We start from the raw sequence: 17,960 nt of genomic DNA on the forward strand, positions 1-17,960 counted from the left end.
GGCCTTAATGGCCGAAAGTTTTAATTGTGTGAATCTTTTTATTGTGCCTATCGTGACTCAGGATCTCCGCTATATGGTGAGTAGCAACTTTCCTTCTCTGGTATTGTTACTTTTCGTAATATTGTTACATTCCATCCTGGATTTTCCATTTTTGATTTTTGCGTGGTGGCTTTTTTTTTTATCCTAACCCAGTGCTGCTTTCCTTTGTTACTTATTTCCTAATGCATCACTATACTCAATGTCCATCCTTCTTTCCCGTGTTTCTCTTGTTGCCTCACTCTCCATTATATGGCGAGTGGCAACTTTCCTTTTCATAATGTAGTAGCATACAACAAATTATCATAATACTGATGCTGACTTCGCAGGCTTGTGCAACTGACTACTTTTAGAATGATGACAATCAAAATTAGTATGTACATTTCTGTAGTTACAATTTTAACAAATTTATGATTACAAAAGTTAATTTTAGTTCAGTTAGATTTCACTTGGCCATACATTATAAAATGTAAATACATATTGATTACTAAAAATAATATAGTATTAGATGATTACATCTGAAATTTGTAAAATACACCGTTTTGACAGTATGTAAGCATCAAAAGTTTTAGTTAAACAATAAATAATTCATCTTCAGTTTTGCTGACATTTACATTGTATTACAGCATTTTATATTTTTGATTGGTATGTATGACTTCCACATAACTTAAGTGTGAAATAGTAAATACAGTAATGTTTACATGACTGACTTTTACATTTATAAAAAAAGAACTGGCAGTTAGTGGAGACAAATTTAAAAGTAACGAGACAGAATGTGAGGGTGATTGTTTGGTGAATACAATGTTGGTCACTTGAGTAAAGTCTCTCTTGGTCTGCCACATTGCAGCCTGAATTAGAAAACATACATGAAACAGAATAAATAACATCAAAAGAAGACGCTTATGAAGTTTCAAGGTGCATTTATTTTTTAGTGGGGAATTTAAGAAAATACAATAGTTGTCTACATACATCTGCCAAAAGGGTGATAAGATCAGTTTAATTAGAATAAGCACATTGATAAAAAATGTAATAAAATGGATGAAATCGTAATGAAACAATACACTAACTTTATGGTAGAGTATTAGTGGCTGAAAGTTGCTTTACAGAAAGAAGTTGTTGTTGTAGTAGTAGTAGTAGTAGTAGTAGTAGTAGTAGTAGTTGTTGTTGTTGTTGTTGTTGTTGGCAGTAAGTTTAGGATAATTTTTTGCCTTGTATTGCTTGTTAGATTGGCATGAGAGCAGATATGAAATACTTCGGTACTGTCAGATTACTTCCAACCATAGATAGTACAAAATAATAATACTGTATTTGACTAAAAGTGCACAATGCTGATTGACATTGTTTATAAATTTAAACAGGAGGACGGGAAGTGAGGTGTCAGTTGCAGAATCAGTCACTGCGGTTGCCAACAGATGAGACTCTGGGTTTTGAGGCTGCAGTTGCTGCTCTTGGCTTGAAAGCTAATGTGTCGGAGGCTGACCACCCACTCCTCTGTGAGGGAACTCGAAGACAGAGGTTGGTAATAGTACTCGTAGTCTTAAAAATTAGATTGTGAGAATTATTTGTACAGGGCGTGCCAAAAAGAGTTGGGTGTTTTGAGTTAATACCAGCTCTCCAATTTAACATTTCAACTATTACATAGTGACACATTGTTGTCTATGCAATATCTTTTCAGTAGTATTGGAACTGTATTTGTGTGAGCACTGTGCATTTGTTATGAAAACATTTTCTAAAAGTGGGGCTCTTGTGTTTTATCTCAACAGCAATTCAGCCATGACTTCAATTTAGGTTGTAAAAGACATGCGATTTCCTAACACAATTTTTTTAAGAGTGAAAAACTTCAGAATAACAGGTTCAACTCTAGAACAAAAGTCAACAGGTCATCCATTGTCAGTCAGAAAACCTGGGAACATTGAACAAGTAAGACAAACTGTGGGGCCTAGACTGTACTGCCCAGATGAGAAACACACTTCTGCTATGCATCGCTCTGATAGCAGCATAAGATGAGTACTTAACTAAATCTGTTTTGCACTACTTACAAAATAGTCATGGTTCAAAAGGCACAAGGTGATGCTAAAAACATGACGTTTCCTGGAACAGATGCTTGAAGTGACAACATGTGACTCGGTTCTCATGACGAGCGACCGACTCATTCCAGTTAATTAGTTGTATTAAATGGCAAAATTGTGCTGTTGATATATTCCACATAGTTTTGTTTACCATGAATTTGGTCTGTGGAACAAGGAACTTACTAACTCAGATTAAAACATGAAAGGCATGCACATATATCCTCTTCACAGTGACTGAGTGAAGTAGAGTCATGAAGTGTGTGATTGGGCCCCGATTCTCTGATGGGAACAGTGGACAAATAGTTATGGTGACTGCAGAATGTAATCAGTGAATACTTGAAAATTTCCTGGTACCTGATTCAGAAGTAGTTACTGAAACTGCTTGTGGTTCCGGCTAGATGGGGAACTGCTTACATTGCTAACATTGTTATGAATTCTATGGGATTAAATTTCGTGGTCACCTGATTTATTGTGATGTTGGCGATGGGGATTAAATTCCGTGGTCACCAGGTTTCTCATAATGTTGTCATTGTGTGGCCTGCATTCTTCCCCTAACTTAGCGTTTCTGTCTTTCCTTTAAAGTGAGGCCATGCATAAACAAACCACTTACATTGGTAACTGGACAAATTTATAGGGCCCATATAGCAAAAATGGATACCAGTTATATGACCATGTTCGGAAATATTTAGATTGTAGAATAAAGGCTTCTTTTTGACGGCTCTTAAATGTCTTATGTACCCCAATACACCATATCAATAATCATCTTAAAATATTGTGTAATAAAGACTCGCTTTTTACTTTGCAGGTGGAAGTGGTTATGGCTTTCAAATTAAAACAGGGATTATGTGAAAGTAGTTATTATTGTGAAAGCCCTTCAGTGGATTTTTTAATGCATGTAATTTTGTAAAATCAGAGTTCAGGAAATGTCATTCATGGGTTGATTATTTTCCTATATTTTAAAATATGGTTCAAATTGCTATTATTCCGAGTCATTGTAACATTTAAATAGCATTTACTGTCAGTATTCTCACACTGTATCTGTTATTTTATGTGATCATTAAATATATTTTTATTTAATCATTAAATATGAAGGTCTGGTCACGTGATCGAAAATGCTCTGTTATTGGCTAGCGTTGTGGTGACGTCACAGACTAGGATTAAGACTAAGCTGTACATGTGTTATAGGCGCGTTAGCCGAAGTAATGAGGTTTTTACATACTTTTTCTGCAAAACGGTTTAGGTATTTAGTGATGGAAAATTCAATTACAACTTTTAAGTAACAATAGAAAGGAATTTTGTGAACGATGATAGTGGAAGCCTTGCGAAAGTTGATGCGTTTGCTCCACCCATTTAGAGCGGCAATATGTGTGACGACAGACATTCTTTTCCCTGTTCCCTGCAACATCATTAAACTCACTCAAAACTAAAGAATTACAGAACTGTTGCAAATGGGTTTGTATATTATAACTAGATTGTAGACTGTCATTTGTGAGCTGCGACCCAAAACACAATAAAATTATTCTTGGCCAAGCTTGGTGCTGATTTCCTTTCTAGAAGACATTCAGCACACATTCTGCATTCAGCAAGCGTTCAGTTGCACAACTGGTAGTGCATCTGACTGTAGATCAAGAGGTCACATGTTCGAATACTGAAAGAGTCATATATTTGTAAAACTTTTACATGAAATGCAAAAATAGCGTTAGTAAGAACTGATTGTAGCAGTTATTTCGATTGTCGGATGTATTACAGATAGCTTCACATTACTCTTAGAAGTCTAAGCAATGAATACACAACAATATTCTGTTTCTTATCAGTGTGGTGAAGTTTTGTAATTGTGATTTAGTTTTCATATGAGAAAACTGTCAAATAGTTTTAAAAATTGGTTAAAATGTTATTTTGGATTAGATTCGAACCAGCAATCCATGGACATTATCTTATAAACTTCTCTAACTGGACATCAGCTTATAAACTGCTCTAACAACTGTGCTACTGAATAATTCAGTTGTAGGTGGGTAAAATTTTTGCTAGAAGTTTAATTTCATTGAATGACACTATTCTTTGTTGTAACAGCGGGAAAGCATATCTCAGATGTAGGTTAATGTTAACTTCACAGTGCAACACATTTTTGATTAAGTTAGTGAACTTGTGCGTCAACGTGGTGGCAATTTGCTGGTACAGTGCAACAACATTTTATGCATCTTCTCATTCTGTGGAAAACTCTGAAACAACTTTTCAGGAGTTTTTATGGAGGTATTTGTACAATACGACACTGCCCACCATTTGTAAAACATTTCCCGAAATGTAAATTGCGAAACAAGATATTGCTGTGAATTAGCATTATGACAGTAAGACCAGCCAGTGTCATCACGGGCATCACATGACTTGAATTTAGTGTTTCAGTGGGTTTTCAAATTATTTGAATTTCATTTTTGTTTTTTACAAAAGAATACTGAAATTCAAGAGGAAAAATGTTATGTTAGGAGCATAAAATGACGTAATTAATCATTTGAGATAATTTCCAGTAAACAGTCAAATACACCTTATTCATGTACAGGCAATGGGAGAAATGCATTGACATATTAGTCAGGAGATGTCATACTAGAACACTGTTATTTGGACCAAAGTCTAAGATTGTTACAAAAAGGCTTCTAGGAATTACTAGATAGAGCCACTTGTGATAGTCTTCTGCATATATAAGTGAAGTTCACATTGCAAAATCACATCTTACACACATGAAAAAGATCCTTAACTCTCATGATCCTTTTGTTTTACTCCAAGTACCTGAAATCATTCATAGCTACTTAAGCATGCTTTTAACGCCTATGGTTTCTTGCATTTTTAGTGAAAGAAAATCAGTTTTACTCAAGGTTCTGTATTGTTTATATTTTTGCAAAGTATTATATATCACAGCCCCAGTCAGATAACTATGGATATTGTGTGAAGGTGTTGCTGTAAAATAAACTAAAACCCCCTTTTACACTTTTCAGCAGATTAGCCCATAAAAGCATAAAAAGCAGGAAAGTGTAAAATACAGGAAAGCACTGGAAACACAACAGTTGAAAATGAATAAGTTACTCGTACTGACACTCTCTTTATATTGTTCAGAATAGGAAATTAAAACAATTTAAACTTATCCTATTTAAAAAAAAAGGTCTGAAATATGTGTCTTTGTTTCTTTCTAACAGCAATTGTGTCTACTCTTTCATGAACTCGCATCAAGAAGATATTGATGTTGTAATATGAGATGTTCTAATGTGAGCTAATCATTATAAATTTATCGTAAATAAAACTTGTAACACAATATTGGTTAAAACACTAAAGTTGGCTGTCTTTGTAAACAGAGAACAATAGGCACAAAATCTTTAGCTTGTTGCCAACAAAGGGGTCACTTGGCTCATGGATGTCCTGGGTGAGAAAGAGGGCGGAAATTTTCATGTTATGGAGCATCTTGAGGAGGAATGTTCCTGGCTGACATCGGGTCATACCTACCTGAAACTGCACACCTAGTATGGATTTGTGTATTTCATGTCAAGAGTGACAACAGTTCATGAAAGCCCATTAGAGAGACTGCCATCTTCAAAAGCAATGTTTATTTGTATAAATGACTGTTAAATTAAAGCTCTTGTAATGCAACACAATGAACAGAAGGAAGGTTGCTACTTGAATCACTATTGTCAGATCATGATTATTATTAAGGCAGTGCCTTTCCCACCCTTCCAAGCACTGTGAATATATAATACAGGCGGCCGTGATCCAACAAGCTGATAATGAAAATCTTGCTTAATGCGCTAACACTACGTTACATGATCAATAACTTTGTGTGTAGTCTGTGTTTCCTGTGTTGTTCCGAGGCTGACTTTGGGCAGAAATATGATGCACCTTTTTCAGAAATTGTGTGAAAATTGATGTTAAAGGTCATGATAACACTAAAGAAAACTTAAAATGTGGGAAATATGACAGGGCGTTGTTAATGATGGGAAGGCACTTTATTGAGAGAGTAAGACTTCTTTTGGGATTGACAAAAATGAATGTAAAAAGTGAGAGAGCATAATATGCGGGAACGTAACAATGGGGTTTTGCTGTAGTTTTTACACACCCATAATATGATCACTACATAGCATTTGGTGGTCTGCTTTTTGTCAGGGAAGGCAGTGTTGTTTCATGCTGCGTAGCCATTAAGTAGCTGTAGATGATTCAAAACCAATTTTTCATGGCATGTTGCTGTGAACTTCGCTGAGAAATAAATCGAGGATTATTTTTCTGCATTGGAGGTGTAAACACTTTATATTTGCCTTGTTATATTGGCACTCTCTGTACAAAACTATTTTCCCCAGATATTTTGAGCATACAGAAAAATACATTTCTCTATCACTTCAGCAATTTACTGACAAAACTATATCTGGCAATGAAATGATCTTTTTTGTCAACAGAGTCCATTCTTTTAGTGTGTGTTGTAACTATGGTTGGTTTTCAAAGTTTAGCACAACCTAGTGTAATTCTCAAAAACTCTGCTGAATGAAAGGCACATGAGGTGACACAACAACAATTTATCACTCGTTTCGTACTTTAACAAACTACCAGGTGGCCCACTGGAAGGCCCATCATACATCTACATCCATATAACTTACAGAAACTCTTCTTCAAACTTGCATAGCCATTAGTGGACAGTCAAACGCTAGTTTATTTCTTAAAAAGTACATCACATAAAATGGCTTTGAAGATACATTGGTGAAGATGTTTATGGAAGCTCGTCATTAAAATCTAAAGTCATTTCTGAGGCATGGTCTCCCTCTCTCTTCCCAGATTGTGCTTTCAAATCATTATTTTGTAGTCACTTTGAAAATACTTTTTTCTTGAGATGATCCCACACAGAAGAAAATCGGGAACTGTCAGATCAGGCAATCTCACCATAGGGATGTTGTTGTTGTTGTGGTCTTCAGTCCTGAGACTGGTTTGATGCAGCTCTCCATGCTACTCTATCCTGTGCAAGCTTATTCATCTCCCAGTACCTACTGCAACCTACATCATTCTGAATCTGCTTAGTGTATTCATCTCTTGGTCTCCCTCTACGATTTTTACCCTCCACGCTGCCCTCCAATGCTAAATTTGTGATCCCTTGATGCCTCAAAACATGTCCTACCAACCGATCCCTTCTTCTACTCAAGTTGTGCCCCAAACTTCTCTTCTCCCCAATCCTATTCAATACCTCCTCATTGGTTACATGATCTACCCACCTTATCTTCGGCATTCTTCTGTAGCACCACATTTCGAAAGCTTCTATTCTCTTCTTGTCCATACTATTTATCGTCCATGTTTCATTTCCATACATGGCTACAATCCATACAAATACTTTCAGAAACGACTTCCTGACACTTAAATCTATACTCGATGTTAACAAATTTCTCTTCTTCAGAAACGATTTCCTTGCCATTGCCAGTCTACATTTTATATCCTCTCTACTTCGACCATCATCAGTTATTTTACTCCCTAAATAGCAAAACTCCTTTACTACTTTGAGTGTCTCATTTCCTAATCTAATTCCCTCAGCATCACCCGATTTAATTTGACTACATTCCATTATCCTCGTTTTGCTTTTGTTGATGTTCATCTTATATCCTCCTTTCAAGACACTGTCCATTCCATTCAACTGCTCTTCTAAGTCCTTTGCTGTCTCTGACAGAATTACAATGTCATCGGCGAACCTCAAAGTTTTTACTTCTTCTCCATGAATTTTAATACCTACTCCGAATTTTTCTTTTGTTTCCTTTACTGCTTGTTCAATATACAGATTGAATAACATCGGGGAGAGGCTACAGCCCTGTCTAACTCCTTTCCCAACCACTGCCTCCCTTTCATGCCCCTCGACTCTTATAACTGCCATCTGGTTTCTGTACAAATTGTAAATAGCCTTTCGCTCCCTGTATTTTACCCCTGCCACCTTCAGAATTTGAAAGAGAGTATTCCAGTTAACGTTGTCAAAAGCTTTCTCTAAGTCTACAAATGCTAGAAACGTAGGTTTGCCTTTCCTTAATCTAGCTTCTAAGATAAGTCGTAAGGTTAGTATTGCCTCACGTGTTCCAACATTTCTACGGAATCCAAACTGATCTTCCCCGAGGTCAGCTTCTACTAGTTTTTCCATTCGTCTGTAAAGAATTTGTGTTAGTATTTTGCAGCTGTGACTTATTAAACTGATAGTTCGGTAATTTTCACACCTGTCAACACCTGCTTTCTTTTGGATTGGAATTATTATATTCTTCTTGAAGTCTGAGGGTATTTCGCCTGTCTCATACATCTTGCTCACCAGATGGTAGAGTTTTGTCAGGACTGGCTCTCCCAAGGCTGTCAGTAGCTCTAATGGAATGTTGTCTACTCCCGGGGCCTTGTTTTGACTCAGGTCTTTCAGTGCTCTGCCAAACTCTTCACGCAGTATCATATCTCCCATTTCATCTTCATCTACATCCTCTTCCATTTCCATAATATTGTCCTCAAGTACATTGCCCTTGTATAAACCCTCTATGTACTCCTTCCACCTTTCTGCCTTCCCTTCTTTGCTTAGAACTGGGTTGCCATCTGAGCTCTTGATATTCATACAAGTGGTTCTCTTTTCTCCAAAGGTCTCTTCAATTTTCCTGTAGGCAGTATCTATCTTACCCCTAGTGAGACAAGCCTCTACATCCTTACATTTGTCCTCTAGCCATCCCTGCTTAGCCATTTTGCACTTCCTGTCGATCTCATTTTTGAGACATTTGTATCCTTTTTTGCCTGCTTCATTTACTGCATTTTTATATTTTCTCCTGTCATCAGTTAAATTCAATATTTCTTCTGTTACCCAAGGATTTCTATTAGCCCTCGTCTTTTTACCTACTTGATCCTCTGGTGCCTTCACTACTTCATCCCTCAGAGCTACCCATTCTTCTTCTACTGTATTTCTTTCCCCCATTCCTGTCAATTGTTCCCTTATGCTCTCCCTGAAACTCTGTACAACCTCTGGTTTAGTTAGTTTATCCAGGTCCCATCTCCTTAAATTTCCACCTTTTTGCAGTTTCTTCAGTTTCAATCTGCAGTTCATAACCAATAGATTGTGGTCAGAATCCACATCTGCCCCTGGAAATGTCTTACAATTTAAAACCTGGTTCCTAAATCTCTGTCTTACCATTATATAATCTATCTGATACCTTTTAGTATCTCCAGGGTTCTTCCATGTATACAACCTTCTATCATGATTCTTAAACCAAGTGTTAGCTATGATTAAGTTGTTCTCTGTGCAAAATTCTGCCAGGCGGCTTCCTCTTTCATTTCTTACCCCCAATCCATATTCACCTACTATGTTTCCTTCTCTCCCTTTTCCTACTGACGAATTCCAGTCACCCATGACTATTAAATTTTCGTCTCCCTTCACTACCTGAATAATTTCTTTTATCTCGTCATACATTTCATCAATTTCTTCATCATCTGCAGAGCTAGTTGGCATATAAACTTGTACTACTGTAGTAGGCTTGGGCTTTGTGTCTATCTTGGCCACAATAATGCGTTCACTATGCTGTTTGTAGTAGCTAACCCGCACTCCTATTTTTTTATTCATTATTAAACCTACTCCTGCATTACCCCTATTTGATTTTGTATTTATAAATCTGTAATCACCTGACCAAAAGTCTTGTTCCTCCTGCCACCGAACTTCACTAATTCCCACTATATCTAACTTTAACCTATACATTTCCCTTTTTAAATTTTCTAACCTACCTGCGCGATTAAGGGATCTGACATTCCACGCTCCGATCCGTAGAATGCCAGTTTTCTTTCTCCTGATAACGACAACCTCTTGAGTAGTCCCCGCCCGGAGATCTGAATGGGGGACTATTTTACCTCCTGAATATTTTACCCAAGAGGACGCCATCATCATCATTTAATCATACAGTAAAGCTGCATGTCCTCGGGAAAAATTACGGCTGTAGGTTCCCCTTGCTTTCAGCCGTTCGCAGTACCAGCACAGCAAGGCCGTTTTGGTTAATGTTACAAGGCCAGATCAGTCAATCATCCAGACTGTTGCCCCTGCAACTACTGAAAAGGCTGCTGCCCCTCTTCAGGAACCACATGTTTGTCTGGCCTCTCAACAGATACCCCTCCGTTGTGGTTGCACGTACTGTACTGCCATCTGTATCGCTGAGGCACGCAAGCCTCCCCACCAACGGCAAGGTCCATGGTTCATGGGGGGACCATAGGGATACATCACCGAATTGTGAGAGTAATTGATGTGGAAAGTGTTGCCTTTATGTAGTCATTAAATTACAAGCTGAAGCTTCATCTTACTGAAACGATATCACATTTAGCCAGCCCTACAGCTGTGGGATGAAAAAAATTATTAATTATGGCTGTATACTGCTACGAATTGACACTCACTTGCTGGCTGTGGTTATCTTAAAAAACCTGCTCGATGATTTCTGTGGATTGTCCAGTAGCTCAGCAGATGATGAAATTTAGGCTACTCTGGGCCTTCTCATGGACGAGCTGCAGATTTGTGTCAGAGTAAAATCTGAAGAGAGAGAGAGAGAGTGTGAGTGTGTAGTAGGCGCGCACGCATGTGCATATGTCTGTCGTTGTTGACGAAGGCCTTAATGGCTGAAAGATGCAATTGTGAGAGTCTTTTTGTTGTGCCTATCTGCAACTCAGCATCTCTGCTATATGGTGAGTAGGAACTTTCATTCTCATAATATTATTACAACAAAAAGACTGTCAGACAAAGCTTTTGGCCACACAAGCTTTCATCAGTATAGAAAAAGTACATGCATGCAAACACCCCCCCCCCCCCTCCACACACACACACACACACACACACACACACACACACACACACACACAAAACACCACATGTGTGCTCCACAGTTTCTGGCTGCCGAGGCCAGACTACGAGCAGAGAGAAGCAAACAGGGAGGTGGGGGTAAGGAGGAGGCTGGAGTGGGGAGGGGAAGGGATAGCAAGGTAGAGACGGGGGACAGTAAAGTGCTGCTTGTGGGAGCATATAGGGCAAGGTGGGAAAGGGTAGGGCAGCTAGGTGCAATCAGAAGGTTAGACAGAGGGCAGGGGGATGGAGGGGGCGGGGAGGGGAGAAACGGGAAAGGTCAGAAGTAAAAACACCATGACATGTTTTGGTGGAATAGAGGGCGCTGGAATGGGAACAGGGAAGAGAGTGGTTGGTAAAAGGACAATAAATGATGAAGGTTGAGGCCAGGAGGGTTACAGGAACGTAGGGTGTATTGTAAGGAGAGTTCCCACCTGCACAGTTCAGAAAAGCTGGTGTTAGTGAGAAAGATCCAGGTGTCACAGGCTGTGAAGAAGTAATTGAAATGAAGGACATCCTGTTGGGCATCTTGCCCACTAACTGGGTAGTTCAGGCTGTTTCTTGGCCACCAGCTTGTTGGTTGTCATATCCATGTAGAATGCAGCACATTGGTTGCAGCTAGTTTGTATGTCACATGACTGGTTTCACAGATAGCCCGGCCTTTGTTGGGATAGGTGATGCTAATGACCAGACTGTTGTAGGTAGCGGTGGGAAAACGTATGGGACAGGGAATATGATCCAGGAGCCAAAGGATTTGGAACAGGGGTTGTGTAGGGATGGACAAAGATAAGGTGTAGGTTGAGTAGATGGTGGAGTTCCACTGTGGGAGGAGTGGGAAGGATAGTGGCTAGGACATTTCTCATTTCAGGGCATGATGAGAGGTAGTTGAAACCCTGATGGAGAATGTGATTCAGTTGCTCCAGTTCTGGTTGGTACTGAGTCAGAAGGGAATGCTCCTCTATGGCCGCCTAGTAGGATTTTGGGAGATTGTGGGTGACTGGAGGGACACGGCATGGGAGATCTCTCTCAGTACTGGGTTGGGAGGGTAATTACGGTCTGTGCAGGCTTCAATGAGGCCCTTGGTATATTTTGGGAAGGACTGCTCATCAGTACAGATGTGATGGCCACATGTGGCTAGTTTGTATGGAAGGGACTTCTTGGTATGAAATGGGTGGCAGCAGCTGTCGAAGTGGTGGTATTGCCAGTAGTTCGCAGGTTTTATATGGACAGAGATACTGATGTGACGGTCTTGGAGGTGAAGATCAACATCGAGGAAAGTGGCTGTTGGATTGAGGAGAACCATGTGAAGCAAATGCCGTTGAGGTTCTGGAAGAATATGGATAGGGAGTCCACATTCTCAGTCTAGATCACAAAGATGTCAGTAATAAATCTGAACTAGGGGAGTGGTGTGGGATTCTGTGTGGAAATGAATCCTCTTAGATTGCTCATGAATTTGTTGGCATAGGATGCCCCCTGAATAGGTTGGCAAAGGAGGTGCCACGCAGGTTCCCATTTCCATACCCTGGATTTGTTTGTGGGTGATGCTTTCAAAGGAGAAGTAACTGTGGGTGGGGATATAGTTGGTCAAATGGACTAGGAAGGAGGTTGTAGGTTTGGAATCTATTGTGTGTTGGGAATGGTGGTGTTAATAGTGGAAAGTATATGGGCCTTGAGGGATGTTAGTTTAAAGGGAGGTGGCATCAGTAGTGAGAGCAGGGCACCATGTGGTAAAGGAACAGGAGCTGTGGAGAGTCAGTCGAGGGAATGGTTGATATCTTTTATATACAACCTCTGACAATAAAGTTCAGTGAATGAAGTCAGTACAGTCAATCGGGCAACAGTGGTGACACACAAGGGTGCACTTGCGTAGCGGCCGGTGTTGACAACTTGACCCCACCATAGTTCAGTTGAGCATCGTGTGTGTGTGTGTTCTGTGTTAGACCTGTTGGACAAAGTACTTGTTTAATGCATTGATTCTGGACTGAGAACAGGACAATGAACAAGCAAATGATCAGTTTAAAGTTTTGTTTTAAGCTTGGCAAGACACCGAAAGAAACACATGCAATGCTGGTATGTGCTTTTGGGGATTGATCACTGTCCATGATGTGTGTATACGAATGGTTTGCCCATTGTCGAGGAGGCCAGGAAAGTGTTTTGACAGTCCCCATAGTGGATGACCGGTGACCACCATCAGTGTGATGAGAACATTGAGAAAGTGAGGACATTAATCATGAACGACCATCGACTAACTGTGCGCATGATAGTGGATGAACTGCAGATGAACTGTGACTCCTTGCAACAAATACTTAACCAGGAGTTAGGGAAGAGGAGAACGTGTTGTCATCTTGTGCCACATCACTTGACCGCTGATTGGAAGCAGGCATGTTTAGAGACTTCACAGGATTTTGTCGAAACGGTGGATGCAACACCAAATTTCTTGAATCGTATTGTCACTGAGGATGAAACCTGGCGTCTCCAGTACGACCCTGAAACGAAATGGCAAAGCTTGGAGTAGTGCTCTCAGACGTCACCTCATTGGAAAAAAGTCGGAGCCAAAAAATTAGGCATCAAAACGGTGCTCATCACAGTTTTCCATAGTCAAGACATTATTCACAAGGAATTTCTGCTTGAGGGAACGACATGAAATGCTACATAGTATGTTGAAATTTTGACCCATTTCATGTGACATCTACACAGCCTATGACCCCAGTATGTACAACGAGGTTCCTGGTTTTTTGTTCAAACAGTGCTCGCCCACACACTGCCAATACCAATATTGTCAAGCAATTCCTGGCAAAAAAGGGATGGTGCAACTTGAACATCCACAATACTCACAGGATCTCAATCCTCCAGACTTCTTCCTATTCCCTCGATTCAAACTTGCTTTTAGAGGAAAGAGATTTGACGATATTCCTGACATCCAACGAAACATGACACAGCTTTTGAACACCATCCCAAAGCCAGACTTCGTGCAAAGTTTCCAGGACATGTATCATTGAGCTCAGCGGTGCATAGTTATGGGAGGTGACTATTTCGAAGGACAGTAAGGTAACTGTAGTTCATAGTTTACCTATGTTAATGTTACAGGACTATTCACGGAACTTTATTGTCGGGGGTTACAGAAGGGTAGAATGTGGGTAATAGTGTTGGTGTACGAGAGCAGAGATGCTGGCAGTGGGGGTACAGTAACTGGCCACAATGGTCTTAGGTGGTTGGGTTTTTGGATTTTAGGAAGCATGTACAAGGTAGGAGTGTGGGGCGTTTTAGGGGTGGTGGGAGAGGTGGACTCTGGAGAGAGGTTGTGGGTGGGCCTAAGGATTTGAGGAGGGACTGGAGATCCTTCTGGATTTCCGGAATTTGGTCACTGTGGCAGTGTTTGCAGGTGGATGAATCTGACAGCTGGTGGAGTCCTTCTGCCGGGTAATCTGTGCAGCTCAAACCAACAGTGGTGGAGCAGCAGGTAGGATTATGAGGGACGGATATCAGTTCTTAGGTGGTAGATTGCGGTGCTTTCTGTGGACATAAGATTAGCTTGTATGTTGGAGGATTTAGGAAATGATGGTGACACAGTGTTCAGGTTTTGGTGGCAGTGGTACTGGATCAAGATTGGATGGAGCAGTGGACAGAGTCAGGCAGGGTTCATCATTGGTCTTCGGTTGAGTGTGATTGGTAGGGTTGATGGTAGAAAAGTGTTTCCACTGTAGTGATTGGGAGAACATCTTTAACAAGTCCTGAATGACTGAATTTGGGAGTGAGGAAAAGGCAATGCCTTTGGAAAGGACTGATATTTCTGTGGGACTAAGGCTTTTGGAGGACAGGTTAATGACTGTGTTTTGGGTCAGTGTAGATTCTGGATTACGTATGGTGGTGGGAGTGAATTTGTGAAGGTAGGGTAAATGTAGTAGGGCTTGTCAGATGTGAGGGAATGTGGGGTAGGTTTGGAGGTAATAGTAGAGATGGTGGATAATGGTAGTCCAAGGTGGGAATAGGAAGTGAATGGGGTGGAGGGCTTGTGCATGCTGCTCTAGTTCTTGGAAGGTAAGAATTTCAAAGTGTGATATGGGATCCAAGAGTTTGGGATTGCATAGCAGAAGAATTTTACGTATGGAGAGGAGATATTGGAAAGAGGTTGGCCCTGATTGATGGTTTTGAAGGAGTATGTTGGTGAGGGTTAAGGACTGGCAGAATCTGAATAGACAGAGGTCATTGCAGAAGGAGGGGTTGCAGCTGGAGATGGGTAATTTGATGGCAAGGCCATTTGGGAGGATTCCATGAGCCAAGCAGCAACAGTGGGAACAGTATGTGGGACTGGGTTCTGGCTAGGGATAAGAAAATTGTTCTATATTGATGTGGATAAAAGGAACAAGGATTCATGGTGGAGGAAAAAAATGCCTAAAACTACATAAATAATGTGGAAATGTGTCTGAAAAAAATTTGCAAAATATACCAAAACCTGGGGAAAACTGCCGGCCGTTGTAGCCGAGTGGTTCTAGGCGCTTCAGTCAGGAACCGCGCGACCGCTACAGTCGCAGGTTCGAATCCTGCTTGGGCATGGATGTGTGTGATGTCCTTAGGTTAGTTAGGCTTAAGTAGTTCTAAGTTCTAGGGGACTGATGACCTCAGATGTTAAGTCCCATAGTGCTCAGAGCCATTTTTTTGGGGGGAAAACCACGAAAATGGTGAAACATATGAAATAGGGGGAAACAAGATGAAATCCCAATATTGAAAGCCAAAAACCAACTGAAATTGACATGAAAACACTATGAGATTGAAGGAAAAATAAGTAAAAGATTGTAATGTGGGTTGCAGGTCTTTGGGTGAATAAGTCTGAAGAAGGGAAATGACAGACATGACTAGATTAGGTGAAGTTAGTTTGTGCGACCTGGATAGAGAGGAATAGTAGTGTGTGTGGGGGAGGGGTGGTGAGTGGGGGGGGGGGGGGGGTGGCATTTGGTAGGATGAGATACAAGTTCTTGTGGCACAGGAAGCTACTGAAAACAACACACAAAATACAAAATAGTGATGCGGGAAGAATGACCTGTTTGAAGGTCCAGGAGTAATGATATCATTGGGAGTAATGTAGGGCATGAGATGCTGCATGAACGATCAGCGCGGTCATGCAGGTGTCGGTTGATACAGTGTGGCTGTTAAGTAGGGCGTGCAGTGCGATCTGGAAGGTGACAAATGCAACACAGGAAAGAACAAAAAGAAGGATGGACACTGAGTACAGAAATGCATTAAAAAATAGTAACAAAGGAAAACAGCCCTGGGTTACAGGGTGGAAGAAAAGCTGTCGGGCAGAATCGGACAACAGTAGTTTGTCTGTTCATTTGTATGGCCACTGATGAACTGTGACCAAGAAACGGTTGGACCACCCAGTTTCTGAGCACACTGCCTGACACAACATTCTTCATTTCAATGACTGCTTCACAGCCTGTGCCGTCTGGATCCTTCTCACCAACACCAGCTTTTCTGAATTGTGCTGTTGGAAACTCTCACTACAATATAGATACCATACGTTCCCATAACCCTCCTGGGCTCAACCTTCGTTAGTCATTGTCCTTTACCTTCCCTCCCCTTTGCTGCTCCCATTCCAACATTAAAACACCCTCTATTCCACCGATGCACTTACAGTGTTTTTACTTCTCGCCTTTTCTGCTAACCACCTCTCCCCCTCCTACCCTCCATCTAACATCCTGTCTGCACCTATCTGCCCTGCCTTCTCCCCCACCTTGTCCCTATATGCCCCAACAAGGAGCACTTCAGTGCCCCCACTCCTACCCTGCTAACCCTCCCCCTCCGCACCTCAGCATCCTCCTTACCTTCAACACCGTTTGCTTCTCCCATCATGTGCTGCTACTCACAGTCTGGTCCTGGCAGCTAGAGACTATGGTCTTGCGCGCGCGTGCGAGCGTGATGTCTTTTCATTGTGCCTATTTGCAACTCAGCAGCTCCGCTGCATGAGGAGTGGCAACTATCCTTTTCTTAATACAGTGGATACTTCAGACAGAGAGAGAACAGCTCTCTTGCAGTGACTATTGGATAGCTCCAAAATAAGTCTTTCAATCCCTTTTTTGTAGTTGTGCTATGAAAAGATGACTAAAAACTGACTTTGTTTCAGAGGTGACCTTGCAATTGCACTTCTGGTCCATTACAAGGATGATCCAAACAAGATTTCCAGAATAATGGACAAGCTTTTAGATAGGGAAGTTCATCAGTTGGTAAAAACTACCATCCATGCGTCTTATTATTCAAACAATCCACCTACAAGGAGTCATTTGAGCAAGGTAAGATTGTATAATATTTTGGAACATAACAAAGTTTATAACATATCTGTGCTGTTATATTATGGTGATTTCTGGTTCTCTTTTTCTCCATGAATTTATTTTAGTGATTGCAAGTGCTGATCATTCAGGGAAGCAGATGATGACTGAATTGACTGAAAACTATGATTGTTAAAAGATTACGAATAGTATGTTTTATTACGGATATTCAGGAATTATGAACACTTTTAACTACACACAGCTAAGCCACATTCCACATGCCATCATATGTTACCTACGGGGTTTGCACTGAAACTTATGTGGTAACCTACTGAGATGCAAATAACGGCCTAACAGTGCCGACTAGGCCACTGCTTTGACTCAACTTGCAGACTGCGACTACAATACTTGTGTTCGTGTCAAGCAACAACAATTACCATCTCCTGAAAAGCACTTTCAGCGATCAAAGAAAATTTCATGCCTATCATCTCAGCAAAACCAGAAGTAGCAATAATACACTGTCTGTGGCGCGGCGGATTGCTAACTTTGCCATTTGAGTTAATAACCATTGATAAATATTTTGTCGTGTAGTGGTACAGAACCCTTGTACATCCCCAGATCTCAAAATAAATAAGGGAAAGGTTGGAAATTTATGACGACACAAACTTTCAGTTTGAAATACCAGAATTATTTTTAAAAGCTATATGTTTTCAAATTGCTTACAAAAAGACCTTATCCCCTTCAAAATACTCTCCA

The 17,960-nt window shown here is 40.6% G+C and overlaps 1 protein-coding gene across 1 annotated transcript in view; it reads left to right on the forward strand.

Moving 5' to 3' along the window:
• LOC126244256 (zinc finger SWIM domain-containing protein 8 homolog) overlaps window positions 1-17,960 on the forward strand; it is a 525,958-nt gene that overhangs the window by 425,498 nt on the left and 82,500 nt on the right. Inside the window, exons 13-14 of the mRNA XM_049948222.1 lie at window positions 1,395-1,551; window positions 17,063-17,228. Coding sequence (XP_049804179.1) covers window positions 1,395-1,551; window positions 17,063-17,228 — 323 coding nt within the window. The remainder of the gene's footprint in view (window positions 1-1,394; window positions 1,552-17,062; window positions 17,229-17,960) is intronic.

Source organism: Schistocerca nitens, chromosome 1 (genome assembly GCF_023898315.1).
Source record: "Schistocerca nitens isolate TAMUIC-IGC-003100 chromosome 1, iqSchNite1.1, whole genome shotgun sequence".
Lineage (NCBI taxonomy): Eukaryota > Metazoa > Arthropoda > Insecta > Orthoptera > Acrididae > Schistocerca > Schistocerca nitens.